Source organism: Carassius auratus, chromosome 49, assembly GCF_003368295.1.
Source record: "Carassius auratus strain Wakin chromosome 49, ASM336829v1, whole genome shotgun sequence".
Taxonomy (NCBI): Eukaryota; Metazoa; Chordata; class Actinopteri; order Cypriniformes; family Cyprinidae; genus Carassius; species Carassius auratus.
The window spans coordinates 2,161,818-2,179,297 of NC_039291.1; the positions used below are offsets into that span (position 1 = coordinate 2,161,818).

The 17,480-nt window shown below is 36.9% G+C and overlaps 3 protein-coding genes and 1 pseudogene across 6 annotated transcripts in view; 1 reads left to right on the forward strand and 3 right to left on the reverse strand.

The window, feature by feature from the left end:
* Window positions 1-4,264, forward strand: part of LOC113066024 (thiamin pyrophosphokinase 1) — a 60,700-nt gene extending 56,436 nt beyond the window's left edge. For all 4 annotated transcript variants that reach the window (XM_026237589.1, XM_026237591.1, XM_026237592.1 and 1 more), the window contains one exon: window positions 4,094-4,264. In XM_026237589.1, the coding sequence (XP_026093374.1) occupies window positions 4,094-4,233 (140 nt within the window). In that variant the 3' untranslated portion in view covers window positions 4,234-4,264. The remainder of the gene's footprint in view (window positions 1-4,093) is intronic.
* Window positions 4,265-4,312: 48 nt separating this feature from the next.
* On the reverse strand, window positions 4,313-6,131 carry LOC113066025 (protein transport protein Sec61 subunit gamma). Its single transcript, XM_026237593.1, has 4 exons — window positions 5,975-6,131; window positions 5,273-5,378; window positions 4,671-4,773; window positions 4,313-4,469 (listed from the first exon to the last, which is right to left on the reverse strand). The coding sequence occupies exons 2-4, from the start codon at window positions 5,364-5,366 to the stop codon at window positions 4,460-4,462; spliced, it is 207 nt and encodes a 68-aa protein (XP_026093378.1). The 5' UTR covers window positions 5,367-5,378; window positions 5,975-6,131; the 3' UTR covers window positions 4,313-4,459.
* An 847-nt stretch (window positions 6,132-6,978) lies between these two features.
* Window positions 6,979-12,809, reverse strand: LOC113066026 (retinol dehydrogenase 12). The gene is made up of 7 exons (XM_026237594.1): window positions 12,565-12,809; window positions 10,955-11,070; window positions 10,110-10,265; window positions 9,868-9,972; window positions 8,675-8,884; window positions 7,511-7,703; window positions 6,979-7,320 (listed from the first exon to the last, which is right to left on the reverse strand). The coding sequence occupies exons 1-7, from the start codon at window positions 12,576-12,578 to the stop codon at window positions 7,218-7,220; spliced, it is 897 nt and encodes a 298-aa protein (XP_026093379.1). The 5' UTR covers window positions 12,579-12,809; the 3' UTR covers window positions 6,979-7,217.
* A 136-nt stretch (window positions 12,810-12,945) lies between these two features.
* LOC113065895 (retinol dehydrogenase 12-like) lies at window positions 12,946-17,386 on the reverse strand (annotated as a pseudogene).
* Window positions 17,387-17,480: the final 94 nt, after the last annotated feature.

Sequence of the window (17,480 nt, forward strand, 5' to 3'; positions counted from 1 at the left end):
AACTAGTTCATAATTATGTATTTATTATTTTTAGTATCTTGAAACTCGCTCAAGCAGCGTTTTGAGCTCAGATGAGCGTCCTCAGGCGACCGTTAATTTTACAACAGAATACACTACCTTTTATTAACGAAAAAATGTAAATTATCCACCAAATTATCATCAGTTTTGTAAGTAAACAACGATGCCACCTCAGTAAATTAGTCAAATATTAAACTGGGTTATTGCCTACATAACATATTTTAATATAAATAATGTAGGAAAAACGTTAAAACAGAAATAATAAAGATGTAAACTTCATCTCTCATTCAAACCCGCTTGCTCCGGCTCTCGCGTTCCAGCTCGACGGTACTCCGCATTGGATTGTGGGAAATAGTGCTTCAGCGAGTGTACATCGGTTGTACACTCGAAATCAGAATGAATTGTGGGTAAAAAGCAGTGGACAAATGTAGGGAATGAAGTCGTTCACTCGGAATTCGGACAGCACTACAAAATGGCTGACACCCCATATAGTGCACTATATAGTGGATAGGGAGCGGTTTCAGACACAGCATATGTCTTTTTTCTTTTGTGAGGGGGTTTGGCGGCACATCATTTTTGTTTCCAGGTGGAACGTTGAAGAATGTTACAAACACGTCTCCTGGAAATCCTGTATAATTCAACCAATCCAGTGACGACTTCAACACTCCTTAAGTGTTTCCATTTTTGTGTCCCATATACATCAGACATTTAGCCAATGGTCCCTGGGCGTGAAGTCTGACGCTGAGACTAGCATTGCGCATGAGCAAGAACTGCTTCGTTTACAACAGTGAGCGCAAGATAGATTAAAGTGATTAAGTTTTGGATATGGATATATTTCTTACAAAAACATATTGATTCGCCATAGGAGGCCTTTGTTCACCCCCCGGAGCCATGTGAATCACTTTTTTTTTAAATGGATGAGCTTTTTATTAAACTTCTCATGAACCGATGCAGTGCAACACCCGTTGAGTTACATCAAACCTCTTGAAAGATCAAAGACAATTTTTTTTATAACTCTTGACTGGATCCATCTGAAAGAAGAAAGTCATAAACACCTAGGATGACTTCAGGGTGAGTAATTTATGCCTTAACTTTCATTTTTGGATGAACTGACCCATTAAGGCAAATTGATTTGGAAGGTAAACATATTGCACTTAAAATAGGCTTTAGATATAAATATTATATAAATATATAAATAATATTATGATTATATTACTTATAATTAGATATTAATTTCTGTAAAATAACATACATATATAAAATAAATATATATATATATATATATATATATATATATATATATATATATATATATATATATATATATATATATATATATATATATGAATAGATAAATAGATAAATCAAAAAATGTAGAAATAAATAATGTAGAAACAATAATGCATCTCATAGTAATTTTTTAGATACTGCTGTTTAAAATGCTGAAATGTTTGGTGACACATAAGAAAAAGTGGATAACACCTTATCTTCACCGTCTAGAGGCCAAAATGATGATGAAAATGAGAACCTCAGAGGGGACACGCACCGCATCTCACAGTGCTTTGTCGCCACCACTGGTCAAATTGTGAGCTGCAAGATTTGACCAGAAACTTTAGGTCTTACTGTTTGATGAAACAGATTTCTGCTTTACTCACTAAATGTGTGTCTGTTAGAGCGGCAGCCGGGGGATGGTTAGTTAATTGCAAAGTTTAGTCAAGGTTATCAATGTTTAGATCACTGTAGCTATTGTTTGCTTGAAATTGACTTAATTAGCAGCGTGATTAACTGGAGGAGACCACTGTGAGCGGTTGATCTCTAGTGACAGGCTAAAGTCAGTCGTCTCCGCTTGTTTTTTCTCTCGTCATGCTGCCTTTGAAGCACGGTGATATTTCTTGACTTTGAAGTTTGTTCAGTAGCCTCAGAGTAAAACTGCTCATCCTTGTTTACTTGGTTTTCTCTAGCTTCGACTGTGTGTATAATTTTTATGCGTTTGTACTGTTCAGTGAAATTAAGTCTTCCTCAGCATAGGCAATTAAAGGATTCTGGGTATGAATTCTTAATATGGAGAGTTTGTTTGCATTCATTTGTGTTTAGGATTGTGAACGGCAACTTAGACTTCTGAAATATTTTTCAGTCAGTTTTTGCTTAGTGTAGTATTCCATATATATATATATATATATGTATGTATGTATGTATGTGTGTGTGTGTGTGTGTGTGTGTGTGTGTGTGTGTGTGTGTGATAAAATATAATAAAAAGTGTGTGTGTGTGTGTGTGTAAGAATAATAATATATAATAAATCCTATATATATATATATATATATATATATATATATATATATATATATATATATATATATAGCAGCAGGTTGCTTTACAGTCTTTGTATCAGAATTACTTTAGTGTGAAAATGTATTTTGAATGCACTACTTTGATAAAAATAAACAATATAACATTATATTTTAATAACTGAACTTGCTTTTTTTTTGGCTACATTGCATGCTCAGTAAAAGTCTGGCAACAGGTTTCAAAACTTTTTAGATTTCTGTCTACAGCTGATTGATGTCAAGTGTAGTAAACAACAATGCAGCTTTGCCACTGGGGGTGAGTATAGGCTCAGAAGAGACAGCTCTTACTAAATCTAGAAAAAAAAAACAACGGTTTTAATATTAAAGTTTTGAGTCTGTGGTTTTGTACTCTTCTGCAAAAGTTTTCATGAGAAAATATTTAGTGTGAACCAGCCTGGTGCTCCAAATAATAAAAACTCTTCTCTGCTTCAGTGGCCTCACATAATTGACTTTGGTCAAGTGTGCCTGATGTTTTAAGGGACCACCGAGAATTCTTAATTCAGTCACATTCCGGCAAGCAGATATAACTCATTTCTGAGTGGCACCTGGGACTCTCTGAAGGGAATACCATGCTCATTGATTGAGAAATGTACGCTTTTGTTGCTGGATGGCTGGGACCATTGAAGTGAGAGCCATTGAACTCTGTCTGGCACCCAGATTACAGCACCGCTGCTGCTCAGGCTTTCCAGTGAGCAGCTAAACTGAATGAGAGAGTCAGAGACAGAGAAAACAGTGGCGTTCCCACCAGGTTACGCGAGGGCATGTTCTGTCCCTCTTCACTCATTAAAACATTTCCACATGCACCCATGGCGGGTTTGGTGAGAAGCCTCGGGCGGCCAATTTAATTAAAACCACAGCAGGCAGATTTGGTGTATTCACAGCTTTTGGTGTTTACTTGGATACTCCAGTGGAATTTCTTTTTATCTTTTTTTCCTCACTTCCCCACCCTTCTGTGCACCCTAAATGCATGAAAATCCTCATTCATCAAGTATCTTAAAAGAAGAGTTCACCCAAAAATGAAAAATTGTTAAATGTTAACCTTTCAGGCCAAGATGTAGATTAAGTTATTTCTTCATCAGAACAGATTTGGATAAATTAAGCATTACAGCAGTTGCTCACCAATAGATCCTCTGCAGCGAATGGGTGCCGTTAGAATGAGAGTCCAAACAGCTGATATAAGCATCACAACAAACCAGAAGTAATCCACACACCTTTATTTCTTGTGAAATAAAAAGTATTTATAAGAAACCAATCCATCAAAGTGTTTGAACTTTGAACTGGACAAAATACCAATACAAGCTTCCTCCAGTGAAAAGTCCATCCCCGTTGTTATTCCACATCAAAATCCACTAAATGGCCCACTCGTACAAGGTGTTTGAGCGGTGCATATTTCTCTCTGGATTCAGACAACACAGCATGCTTGCTGGAGGAAGCGGTATTATTGGTAAAGGACTCATATTTTAGTTGGAAGCAATTGTTTGAAATAATAATAATGGATTTCTTACAGATATGCAGCTATTCACTTAAATGCATTACTTAATGAATTGAAGTGCAACCTATTTGTGGATTGTGATGTTTTTATCTGCTGTTAGAACACTCATTCTGACGGTACCCATTCACTGCAGAGGATCCGTTGGTGAGCAAGTGATGTAATGCGAAACAATTTATTTTTAACAGTTTGGAATGTACATAAAATCTCTACTTCTTACCTTTTGTCCCCTCTTCATAGACAATCAAGTATTAGCTTTTGGACAGCTTGTAAGCACATCCAACACTTATGAGGACCACGACCCCAAAGAAGGCAGAAAACCTGTGAAGGTCACCACCGACAAGCCACTTTTATGGAGCATGGGAATTAAACCACAGTGAACAAATCACTGGAGCAGTAAGCCTTCAAAACGTGCCTTTTCTTCAGCAATAACTGCATTTTATTAATGAAGACAATGAGTAGTGTAGCCTTTGATTTATTAACACAGCCAAATAGAAATGTTAACACAAAAAAAAAAACTTTTTTTTAAACAAATGTTCGCATTCAGTCCATTATCCAACACTTTCAGGCAGCCGAAGGTCCGTTTGGCCTCACAATGCAGCTGATTCAACCACCACTGTTAACAAAAAGACAAACAATCCTGCTTTAATCTCAGACTAAATTCATCAAAAACTGAATGAAACTATGTCTGTTTAAAAGGCACTGTATTTGATTGTATCATGTTTTAGTAATCAATGTTTTTTCCACATTACTTGCAATAAAAAAAAGAATAAAAAAAAAAGACTGAATTACATTGTGTTTTTTGTGGATTACTTACACAATGATGTTGTTGATGGGGATGTGGATGAGTTTGACAAAGAATCCAATGAAGCCCATAATGGCAAATCCAATTGCTGTGGCCATGGCTATCTTTTGGAATTCTAGAGACCAGGAAATATATATTATAAAAGCTATTTTATCATAATCATTAAACAGACTTAATAATACAAATAACGCTATACAGTCTGCAGATGAAGTAGAAATAAATGGTTTTTAATTTTCCTGAAAATAAACAGTCAAACAAGAGAGATCAATTAAATTGCATTAAATTTAATGGATTTAGCAGACACTTTTATCCAAAGCAACTTGCAGTGCATTCAGGCTAACATTTTTTACCTAACGTGTTCCCTGGGAATCGAACCCACAACCTTGCTCTACCATTTGAGCCACAGGAACACTAAATTCAGTTTCCCCCTTAAATTGCTATTTGTTAGACTTTTCTCTTTTATCTTTTTTTATAATCAATAGATTTAGAACAATCTGCATTCAGTTTAAGAGAACTTAATCAAATTAAGACGAATGCATTATAGCATCCATATTCCTTAAATAACTTTATGCTTACCGAATTTTTGAATCAGAAAGACAACAGACTGGACATACCTTTTCTATCTGGCTTTGTGCATCTTTTGACGAGTCTGATGGAGTCCTTGACGAACTGCCTGCTGGGCTCCACGAACTGCATAACCTGATCCATCCTGATGTGAGGCTGGAGACAGAACAGAGCATTTCAACTCACACAAATGTGAACTACAAAACACTAAACACCAACATCAGTGAACAGAACTCGAACCACAACCAGACTTCTGCGTTACTACACAAACAGATGCTTTATACAGGGTTCAATACGTGTGAATGCATTTAAAGCCCCAGATAACAGTTACCCTCCACCCCGAAACCTAATCACAAGAATCCCGTCTACGTTACTGAAAAGATTCTCAAAAGGTCACGAATGATAAACACTGAACATAGTTAACTACTAGTTAACTAACTACAAATCACTGATAATAATCTACAGATTGTCTAACTAGCACTCTGTTAGCCTGCATGCTACGCACTGTACACTAGATAAAAACATTATCCAAACGACTTTGATAATCATTTCTACATTTATCTATAACCCAATAGAACATAGGCATTAGTTTAAGAAAGTGGTCATATCTGATCAATCGGAAACTGTTTACTCTGAAACTCAAATCACGGCAGAAACGTCCTCAGTAAGACAACCGTATAACCTCATTTTAAAACGGCGTTCTTTTCTTTTCAAGACTGCTAAAGACACAAATTCGACGAAAATAAGCTTACCTGTGTTGACAAATCAAAGGACGACGCAAATGTTCAGCTGCAAGTAACAAACTGACTCCGTTGTGTGTGAAGCCACGTAGATTTATCAACGGAAAGACTGACGCAGCGCTAAAAGTGGCTCATGCGCAGTGACGTGCACACTGCCCCCTAGCGACTGGAGTTCACGGCGCAAAACGACCTGTCCACATCATCATTACTGAGCTAGATACAACATTGTTGTCTATCGGGATATGCATTTTTTCAAACAGTTTATCTAAACACAGTTTTCCTAAAAAATGATTGGAGAAAATATGAGATGGAAAATATATTTCATAGCTTTTGAATTCGCTCGCCAAGTTTCTCGGGGAACACAAGTTTTGCGAGTGAACGCGAAGTTTCTGGGTGAACTCGGAAGTTTTGAATGCAAAGGTTTTAAACGCATTTTTTTCCCAGGTTAAAGTAAACGTTTTGCGAGCCAATGCAAAATTATTAAAAAAATTTGATTCCCCTTATATTTTATCTATCGTCCATTTAGTACTGATCCCTTAAAAAGTTCGCCTTCATTCCCCAAATGTAAAAAATAATACAATGGGCGTTTTTTTATATATGGCTTTCCCTCGAAAAACTTTGTATTCGTTCGCAAAAAAAAAAAAATTCCACCTAACTTAACCTACAATTATTCCCACCACAAGGTATCCGTCATTTTCAAAACAAATGTGTTGATTAAAATAATTTAAAAGCATTTCAAGAAAGTTTGTCATAGCCCTCATTATTCTTAATTTGACATTAATAAAACACATATCTGAAAAACCCCTTTTCATCCCGTGTCATTTTAACCATGACACATTATATTGAAATATAATTTTCCTTCCATCTCATATTTGTTTCTTCCATCACCATGTCTATATCTGATAGCAGGAAGGCGAAATCCTGAGAACTCATGCTTCAGATAAGCAGTTCTGCTAAGTTCATTAACTGTAGTTATAAAAGCAGCTCATCTGCAAAAGGAAACAAATGCAAAATGATAAGATAAAATGATTTAATAAACCAACATACATTTGAATTCATAACAGTTCACTATGTCTATTGATATAATAACAGCATAGCAAGGGTATTAAAAAAAGAGTATTCAATGTACAATATAAAACATATAGTTTTGATTCAGTCATGCACTGTATGAATACTACAGTTTCCATTATCTACGGCATTAGTCCAAAAGCTTTCATTCCGTTGTTATAAGAGTGTCACTGAGAGGAGCGCTCCATCAGTCCCATGTAATGCCAAGCATCTGACAGCTGAGTTCCCAGAGTTTCTGAGCCATTTCATCATCTAAAGCGTCTCTTGAACACAGTGCTGGAGCACAGTCGCTAGAAACAAAGCAGAATCTCAGGTTAATGAATGACACTGTCTTAATGAGCATTAATATGACCAATCATTTCTATATTTCATGTTTAACACACTTTATTATCATAAAAACCTAATGCAAATGGTGGATGTCTTTTGCGCATATCGTCACATAACTGGACTAAGAATTCTATTGAAATGTTTCTTCTGTACCTGTAATATCCTCCACTCTCGTTGTCCAGCTTGGGCTCCACAGCACAGTAGATGGTGGTCTGGGCCCCCTGGATGGTGGTCTTGGTGAAGGGGCTAAAGACCTTGACTGCTATCTGCACAGGCTTGCTGAGGTTCCTAAACAGCTCTGACTGCACCACACCGGGATGGAGGGAGTACACAGTCACACCACTGCCTACAAACACAACCATCACCATATATCACTAACAGAGTTAGCAGATGACATACAGATGACAATTTTTTTACTTTTTTTGTACTGCCTTGATTAGGAACAGAAATGTTTTAATGGAAATAAGTCTGTTATTTTGGATTCCATCCGTCATTAATTTACATTGGGTTAGAAAGACATGGTAGCTTTAAAATAATAATAATAATCATGGGCATACCATGCATTTTTGGATTTTAAAAAAACTTAACACTAACAACAGCTTCACTTATTCAAGAACTGAACTACAGTGTGCATGTGTTTTATACATATCCATCTTCCATATCAATCATATTTGGTGCATCAGGTTTTTATGACTCATATTGTATGATGTAGGGAAATATGGAGCTCATACTCTGAGAAAAAAGGTATAAAGTCATTCAGATGACACAGGGCATGTAGACTATTTTGTAGAGATGTTGATAATGTTGATAATCCAAAGGATTTAGAAATTTGTGTATTAAAACAGGGTTATAGAATCATAGTTTTTGATTCAAACAGGTTCAAATAGTATTATATTAGTTAAATTCCTTTACTCCCCCTTCCATCTCTGTCAAAGTTAAACCTTTGGCACCACAAACAAGTCATTAAGAATCTGTATAAATCTGCAACGATTCCGCCTTCTTTTTTTTTTTACCAGAATTACTGGCATGATTGTAAACCATGCAGAATGTGATTGATCTGTGGCCCTTCTGAACAGATCACGGTGTCAGAAAAAGGACATTCTACACATTCTTAGGACAGTCCTGCATCCTAAAGGTTTTGGTTGTGTTTATGTAGTCTGACAGGGAAAAAGATTGCATTTGATGTCACGTTGTAATCTAATGAATACCAAATCAAGCAGCGATCAGGAGAGAGAAGACAAACAAGACATTATAGTGTGAGTTCTTAAGGATCATATTTAGTCTGACACGGATAGCCTTGCTCTGACGGTCACATACCCTGCAGTCTTTTAGCTAAGGAGCGTGTGCAGAGGATGTTAGCTAGTTTGCTCTGGCCATAAGCCCTCCGTGGAGAGTAACCCTTCTCGCTGTTTATGTCATCCAGATGGATGCTGCCCCATGTATGGGCCACAGAAGCCACGTTGATGATCCTGGAGGGGGCTGATTTCTTTAGGAGGTCAAGCAGAAGGTAGGTGAGCAGAAAATGACCTATTGGTGGATTGGAGAAGATAAAAATAGTCAGGGGTTGTCTGCCCTTTCATTGTCTCTCGTGTCCTGTTGATCCCCCGGTGCTTTATTTGTCTATTACTCAATAAATGCATGGAAGTGGATGTATATGGAAAGGATGTAAACTGTATGTCAGTGCTTAGGTTCCAACAGGAAGCTAACCTCGGCTGATAAACGATTAAACAGCATGCGCTGTCAATTTAGAGGCTGGCTACTCTACACTGATAGGAAGTCTGAGACTTATATATAGGATTAGTCTATTATCAAATGTAATTTGTGGTTAATTTAATGGAGGTCACTTTTGGACCAATTTACTTGACTTACTGGTCAGATCAAGTATTGATTAGATACAGGAAATGTAATTTTACAGAGAGTATTAATTATTCCTGGGGCATAATAAGTGTTTACAACAAAATGCTGATGAACTATAATAACTTTAAATTGCCTCAGATATTTATAAAATTGCATTGAACTTTTATTGTTGAAATAAATATAGACATTTGGATAGTCAGTAATTTTTTAAATCAAAGAAATTCATACTTTTCTTCAGCATGGATTCATTAAATTGATCAAAAGTGCCAGGAAAGTCATTTAAAGAATTGCACAAAAAAAATATTAAGCAGCAGTTGCGCAATATTATAACTATAAACTATATAAAAAATATTTTACAACTATAATTCGATATTGAGTATAATAAGAAATGTCTCAGCAAAAAAACTCAGCTTTGTCATTGCAGGAAAAAATTACAATTACTTCTTCCAAAACCTATAAAAAATCTTACTAACCCAGAATTTTGAACAATAGTGTATCAAATGTCCTTTATTAAATGTCAACAATTTTTAGATGCAATTATGGTTCATGGCTTTGGTCAAACTCCCTGAAATACACTTATCATATTCATCATGATAATGTAAATAATGCATGTAAACATATTCTTTCATACTGTAAAACGTACATAATATTACCTAAATGGTTTACACCAAACTGCATCTCAAAGCCATCAGCAGTTTTCGAATATGGACACATCATAATTCCAGCATTGTTGATCAGGATGTTGACTTGCTTTTCCTCTAAAACACACACACACACACACACAAAAGTACAAAGACCCATTAACAAATTAATATTATATTAATACTAGTATTTCAAACGTGTATATGTATGGTAGATTATATTTTTCTTAATATCACACTTGTCTCACACACACCCTTGTTTATGAGTTCTGCAAATTCTCTGATGGATTTGGTATCTGATAAATCAAGTCTGTTTGCCACAATGTTTTGGTTTCCAGAATCCTCCATTAATTCTTTTCTGGCTTCCTCTGCCTTTTCCAGGTCTCGACAGGCCATGATGACCCGAGCCCCTGAGGACAACACATAGAGAAGCTGATATTAATGTGCAAACAGTCATGGAAGACTGCACAGATATCCTTCACGGATCTGAAAGAACTGTGTTTACATACTCCAGCAAATGTCCTTGCTGTGAAATGTCCTTGCATAAGAATTCATTTGGTGCTAAACTAGCATGTAAGGCTGATGAGCTAACACAATAGCTGTTTGCCTGGTAATTACTGTGCAGAACGTCTATTATACTATTCAGAGCAATTTGGCTGGCGAGCGTCAGAGTTTCTTTGTTGGAATTCAGCGGGTCCATGTGGGAAAGTGTACAGTTTTACATCTCTTTGGCAGAAAGTATTGTAATCCTGTCGTTTATTAATCAGCATGCATTCAAAGCTTCCAAGAGCCTGTCGGTTTTATAAGATGAATTATTTGTTGTTTCGATCGTATCACATTTGACATTAGGACAATGATTCATCCTTGCATTTGTTATTTTCATCCCAGGTTATGGTGATTTGTATGCAATACTAAAAAGAATAGACTACAATGAATATGCATCCATAAATAAAGCTATCAACTGCAACAGTAGTGCGAATACGATGTGATGGATTGCAGTGATTCCAAGTTAACCTCTCTATACCCTCTTCTAATTAGAGTGGCATCACGCATGGCTTGTTAGCTTCCTGAAAGCTTGTGAGGTTTGTTAGTTCCTTACCTCTTTTTGCAAGGTCTCTCACTGTCTCTTTGCCAATGCCTGTGTTAGCTCCTGTGATTATGACTGTTTTGTCATCAAGACGTACAGAAGAGCTCCACTGGCCACAGAAGAAATTTCTGGAATTGATTACAGAGCTAATGTTTATACAATGTAACGAGTACATTTTTTGGTGGATTGTGAATTGGTACAGGGAGAGCGGGGCTAGTTGTCACGTATGGAAGCAAAAAAGGTCATTAGGACATATTTTTCTCGCATTCTTTCTTTGTCTCAGAACTGCGATAAAAACAAAAAACATTATTTTATTGCACAAGGAGAGAAAAATATACAATAATTATAAACCAAAACAACAAGAGCAACAACAAAAGGAGATATAAAGAGTAACAGCGTTGGATGGGACCCTTTACACAAAGACCAGAGCAGTTTATTCGAAGTCAAATGTACAGGATATGTTCAAAAGCACTGCCCCAACAATTCACCTCGTCCCTTTATTAAAAGTTTCCATATCTCAGTAAACTTACTCTATAGGAGTCTTCAACTGTGTATTATATTTTCCGTCACGTAAATCTCCCTCACTGTCCGTGACCATTCATCAAGCTTTAAAGCAACATTATGTGCATTTTTTAACCTTGAAATATCAGTTTCAAAAGCATTCTGTTGGTACCCTGACTTCTAATAAGGTGAATGGCTTCTCTTTCCCACGCTCCTCCTAAATATGTGTTCTGAATATGTTAGTTTGGTGAGGGGGGAAAGGGCATATTGGTTTACTGCAGTTATAATGCACATGTACTGTACAACTTTACTTAAAACAGTGAATTTCACTCACTTAACTATAGGGGGCTGAAAGGTCACAATACACAGAACTATATACAGCTGCTTTACGTGCAGTCTACAAAAATACTCTATATTTTAATTCTAATGAAGATGCAGTTAACTAAACCCTTCTTTGAGGCATGTTCACATTATTTTATTGTAAGTTTCTCAAAAGAACCTGCCACTAAACTGCCTATTAAAAGCTTTTATTATAGTAAAATAATTATGAAACTCAGCAATTCGTATAACAGCATAAACATAAAAAGTAACTTTCAAAAATGCCATTGTTTTGACCATCAAACATGGTACGTAATACATTTTTGTACATCTACAATTGAATTCAGTTTAAGGGGTTTGGGATGTTGTTGGAAAGCAAAAATACAGTACAAACTTACTGTCAAAACTTGTATGTAATTGGATTTGTGACTCAAACCCTCATAGCTGCTGACTGAGATAACAGTTCTCATGACTACTTCCCCATGTGACAATTAGCCCCTTTCTCCCATATTTAAATCAGATCAGCTTGTAATCCAAAATTCGATATATGGCAAATTGTTAAAAACAATTTTATATTAATTGCCATTTGAGATTCATATTTTTGCGCATTTTTCTTTCTTTCTTTTTTTTTTTTTTTTTTACATGTTAGATCAAAAATACTGAAGAGAAGAGAAGAGAAGAGAAGAGAAGAGAAGAGAAGAGAAGAGAAGAGAAGAGAAGAGAAGAGAAGAGAAGAGAAGAGAAGAGAAGAGAAGAGAAGAGAAGAGAAGAGAAGAGAAGAGAGAAGTTGACACCAGCATTACCTTATTGAGTGCATTGTTCCAATACTGGCCGGTTTCCCTCAGGAGACAGCAGTGCTCTACTCTATCTTCCTATGTAATTTATGAATGAGATATTACTATGCGGTCCAGATCCGAGCCCCTCCCGTCCAGAGCTCTGTCCTCCGACCAATGAAACGCGTCTGACTTCAGTGTAAACAACGTGATGCGCTCATGCACACACCGCTCGCACATATGGGCTCGCGCGCGATGATGGCCTCGAACTCCGAGGAAGCCTTGTTCTATTGAATCTCTTTTGCAAAGTTGGACATCCCGGTTACACGTCACCAGAACACACAATACAATCACGTCACCCCACTTAAAAACGTTACAATTTGTTTTTTGTTGCAAAAGCAGTGACCGCGTGCGCCCACTAGATGTCCTCGGTGCGTCAGTCTGATGCTTCATCGCTGGCGGCCCTGGAGTATAGAGCCATGGCACAGTTACTGTGAGAAATCAAGAGTGAAAATATTTAGTAAACATCAGAGTAGTTATTTTGCTTGCTGCCAACTTTAGCATCACTAGTGCAAAATAAAAAGCATGTGAACAAGCTTCTTGTGGGAAAGATGGGCATTGAGGTTGTTATTTTATGAGCATGAGTAGCATCAGCAAGTTGTAACAAACCTGTTGGTTCCAGTGGGCAGGACAGGGGTGAGGGCAGAGTATAGGGTGATATATGCACCCTCTGCAAACCACGTATTCACAAAGAACTGCAGAGACTTCTTCAAATGCCTGATGATTCCTGTCTTTACTAGGCCTGGATCAACAGCATAAACATTCACTTCCATCTCTGCCACAGAAACAGAACTGAATGTCACATTACATGACCTACAGTAAGAGATGAAAAACACTTGCCACAACACTTGCCACAATTTCCACAAAACGCAAGAATTGCCTTAATGAAGAATGTTTGTGGATAAAACATGTAGTCACCATTTATTCACACTTGTGTGGTTTTTCATACACTGAAAAGGATGAGAGCCATTGACAGCGTGGACACTCTGGTTGTTTTTCACAGACAAAAAAAACAATTTCATGCATGACGACATACTTGCTCTTACCTTCCACTCTTGGGGCGAGCTCTCGCGTGAAAAGTATGTTGGCAAGTTTGCTCTGTCCGTAGGCCTTCAGGGGATGATAGCTTTTCTCACTGCTCAGGTCTTCAAAGTGGATCTTTCCCATGGAATGAGCCAATGAGGAGACATTAATCACTCTGGAAGGAGCTGAATGCTTCAACAGATCCATAAGGAGGAACGTAAGAAAGAAATGTCCTTAAGAAGAAAAGGAGTCATTCATCACACGTCAAGTGTGTACAATCTCCATTGCTTCTCAACAACAAACAGGGACTCTTTGATATTCTTTGAAAGAATGAGTACGACTAGAGCACTTCATCAAATGTAAATGATTGACTTCGAACTGTGTTTCAAAATCGTCTGCTGTTGTTGAATATGGGCAGATTGCCACACTAGCGTTGTTTATCAGCAAATGAAGAGACTTTTCAGCCGAAATAAAATAAAAGGAAACATAATTTGATCAGAATTAAATGTATGATGTATATAAACAAAAGTTCTTCAACCATAACTCACTGTTGTAAATTAATTCAGCAAAATCACAGATGGATTTGGTGTGCGCCAGGTCTCTGCTGATGTCACTTCAGCAGGTCTCTGCAGGCCAGGATCAACCGTGCACCTTGGGATAAAGCACAGCTTTTGTTCCATTACTTGAAAACCTGGTACATTCTTTTGAGCAATTTCAGGAAAAACATATTCTAATCTGGATAGGCCTATGTATCAGATCAAATGGCTATGCAGTCAGATCTTATATACTTCATCCGTGGCTCTATGAAAAGGCTCGATATGTTATTTCCACAGTAAGTATTTGGCCGCAGTACCCACCTCGCTTTGCCAGACCCTTGGCTGTCAATCCCAGTGTTTGCTCCAGTCACTATAGCAGTTTTTCCATCTAACTGAATATCAGATGACCAGCTTTTGGTGAAAAGCTCTCTGAAAAGTTTATTTATTAAACATTTTTAGTAGCATAATATGTCACAAAAACTGTTAAAATAATAATGTATAAAAACTATATATATATATATATATATATATATATATTTATAAATTATACATAATTTCCGACAAAGAATTGACTCATACAGTATTGTTCAAAATAATAGCAGTACAATGTGACTAACCAGAATAATCAAGGTTTTTCGTATATTTTTTTATTGCTACGTGGCAAACAAGTTACCAGTAGGTTCAGTAGATTCTCAGAAAACAAATGAGACCCAGCATTCATGATATGCACGCTCTTAAGGCTGTGCAATTGGGCAATTAGTTGAATTAGTTGAAAGGGGTGTGTTCAAAAAAATAGCAGTGTGGCATTCAATCACTTAGGTCATCAATTTTGTGAAGAAACAGGTGTGAATCAGGTGGCCCCTTTTTAAGGATGAAGCCAACACTTGTTGAACATGTATTTGAAAGCTGAGGAAAATGGGTCGTTCAAGACATTGTTCAGAAGAACAGCGTACTTTGATTAAAAAGTTGATTAGAGAGGGGAAAACCTATAAAGAGGTGCAAAAAATGATAGGCTGTTCAGCTAAAATGATCTCCAATGCCTTAAAATGGAGAGCAAAACCAGAGAGACGTGGAAGAAAACGGAAGACAACCATCAAAATGGATAGAAGAATAACCAGAATGGCAAAGGCTCAGCCAATGATCACCTCCAGGATGATCAAAGACAGTCTGGAGTTACCTGTAAGTACTGTGACAGTTAGAAGACGTCTGTGTGAAGCTAATCTATTTTCAAGAATCCCCCGCAAAGTCCCTCTGTTAAAAAAAAGGCATGTGCAGAAGAGGTTACAATTTGCCAAAGAACACATCAACTGGCCTAAAGAGAAATGGAGGAACATTTTGTGGACTGATGAGAGTAAAATTGTTCTTTTTGGGTCCAAGGGCCACAGGCAGTTTGTGAGACGACCCCCAAACTCTGAATTCAAGCCACAGTACACCGTGAAGACAGTGAAGCATGGAGGTGCAAGCATCATGATATGGGCATGTTTCTCCTACTATGGTGTTGGGCCTATTTATCGCATACCAGGGATCATGGATCAGTTTGCATATGTTAAAATACTTGAAGAGGTCATGTTGCCCTATGCTGAAGAGGACATGCCCTTGAAATGGTTGTTTCAACAAGACAATGACCCAAAACACACTAGTAAACGGGCAAAGTCTTGGTTCCAAACCAACAAAATTAATGTTATGGAGTGGCCAGCCCAATCTCCAGACCTTAATCCAATTGAGAACTTGAGGGGTGATATCAAAAATGCTGTTTCTGAAGCAAAACCAAGAAATGTGAATGAATTGTGGAATGTTGTTAAAGAATCATGGAGTGGAATAACAGCTGAGAGGTGTCACAAGTTGGTTGACTCCATGCCACACAGATGTCAAGCAGTTTTAAAAAACTGTGGTCATACAACTAAATATTAGTTTAGTGATTCACAGGATTGCTAAATCCCAGAAAAAAAAAATGTTTGTACAAAATAGTTTTGAGTTTGTACAGTCAAAGGTAGACACTGCTATTTTTTTGAACACACCCCTTTCAACTAATTGCCCAATTGCACAGCCTTAAGAGCGTGCATATCATGAATGCTGGGTCTTGTTTGTTTTCTGACAATCTACTGAACCTACTGGTAACTTGTTTGCCACGTAGCAATAAAAAATATACTAAAAACCTTGATTATTCTGGTTAGTCACATTGTACTGCTATTATTTTGAACAATACTGTATATACTATACATATTAAACAGAAAATGTAAAATCATGTTGATTATAATGTTATGTGTATGGTTTTAATAATGTAAATGACAGAAAGGGTTTATTTCTTTATTAAAATTCAAACAGTGCTGAAATAATACTTTTGAAAGACAGGTCTTAGATTATAATCATATACAATGTGCATATTGAGATGTTAATACATGTTAATTGTAATGTATTTTTTTTTAATTTCTTAACTACTTCTAGTACTACCAATAATACCAATAATAAATGTCAATATCTCTTAATCAAGTTACAGATGAAATAAAAAGCACCTTACCGAAAGACATTCATTTTCCAGCAGTCTTATCACGTGTGAACCAACAAGAAGGCTTTTTTTCAAAGCTACTCATGATACTGAGTGCGTGTCATAATAAATGCTCAAGTGTCTTTTGTACTTGAATGTATTCCTGAGGTCAGAAGAAACTGAACAGTTTTTGCATGCAAAATACATTTATTTGCTTTATATTTATATTTCTGAAAGGTCATGCTGCTAAATAAAGCTGTGTGTGTTTGTGTGTGTGACCTACTGTTACACTCACTGAAGATATTCTAGGAAACTCTTGCACTAAATGATCCCCACCGGTAAGATGTTTCACTTGATTCTGAATTTCTTTCCTTTCTATAACACTAAATCAATAGGCAAGTTTTGTCAAAGACGCTGCTGTTTTATTTCACATGAACATCTGGACCTTAAAATGGCTAAAAACCACACACTAATGCCAGTGTGTGGTGTTCGATCTTAAGTGGTGGGAAACTCAGTTCAATTATTCATCTTCAAAAATCAGGTAATTTCCAGCCAAGCCAGAGGAGCACCTGTGTCCAAACCTGGGGTTCTCCCGTCACCCGATAGTACACGATCTGTTCGGACACGACTGTAACATATTAGGATCACTGACACCTCTACTTCGACCAAGAGAATATGGAATGATCCATCGCTCTTTTCCAGCGGTCTTCCCCCAGATTCCCAGTTCTCGACAGATAGGAACAATCATATTCTATGTGGAATCAGTGGATGACTAATAATAAAAATATATATTGCTGTTTAAATGTTTGGGCTCAATAAGAGTTTGTTGTCATTGGTACTTT

Bases quoted from the DNA above. Each gene is read 5' to 3' on its own strand.
- LOC113066025 (XM_026237593.1), bottom strand. From the start codon at position 5,366: ATGGATCAGGTTATGCAGTTCGTGGAGCCCAGCAGGCAGTTCGTCAAG. The intron at 4,774-5,272 runs GTATGTCCAGTC...CCTGGTCTCTAG, and splicing joins CACAAAGCCAGATAGAAAAG to AATTCCAAAAGATAGCCATG.
- LOC113066026 (XM_026237594.1), bottom strand. The intron at 9,973-10,109 runs GTGTGTGTGAGA...TGTGTGTTTTAG, and splicing joins TGCAGAACTCATAAACAAGG to AGGAAAAGCAAGTCAACATC. The intron at 8,885-9,867 runs GTAATATTATGT...ATCCACCAATAG, and splicing joins GTTTGGTGTAAACCATTTAG to GTCATTTTCTGCTCACCTAC.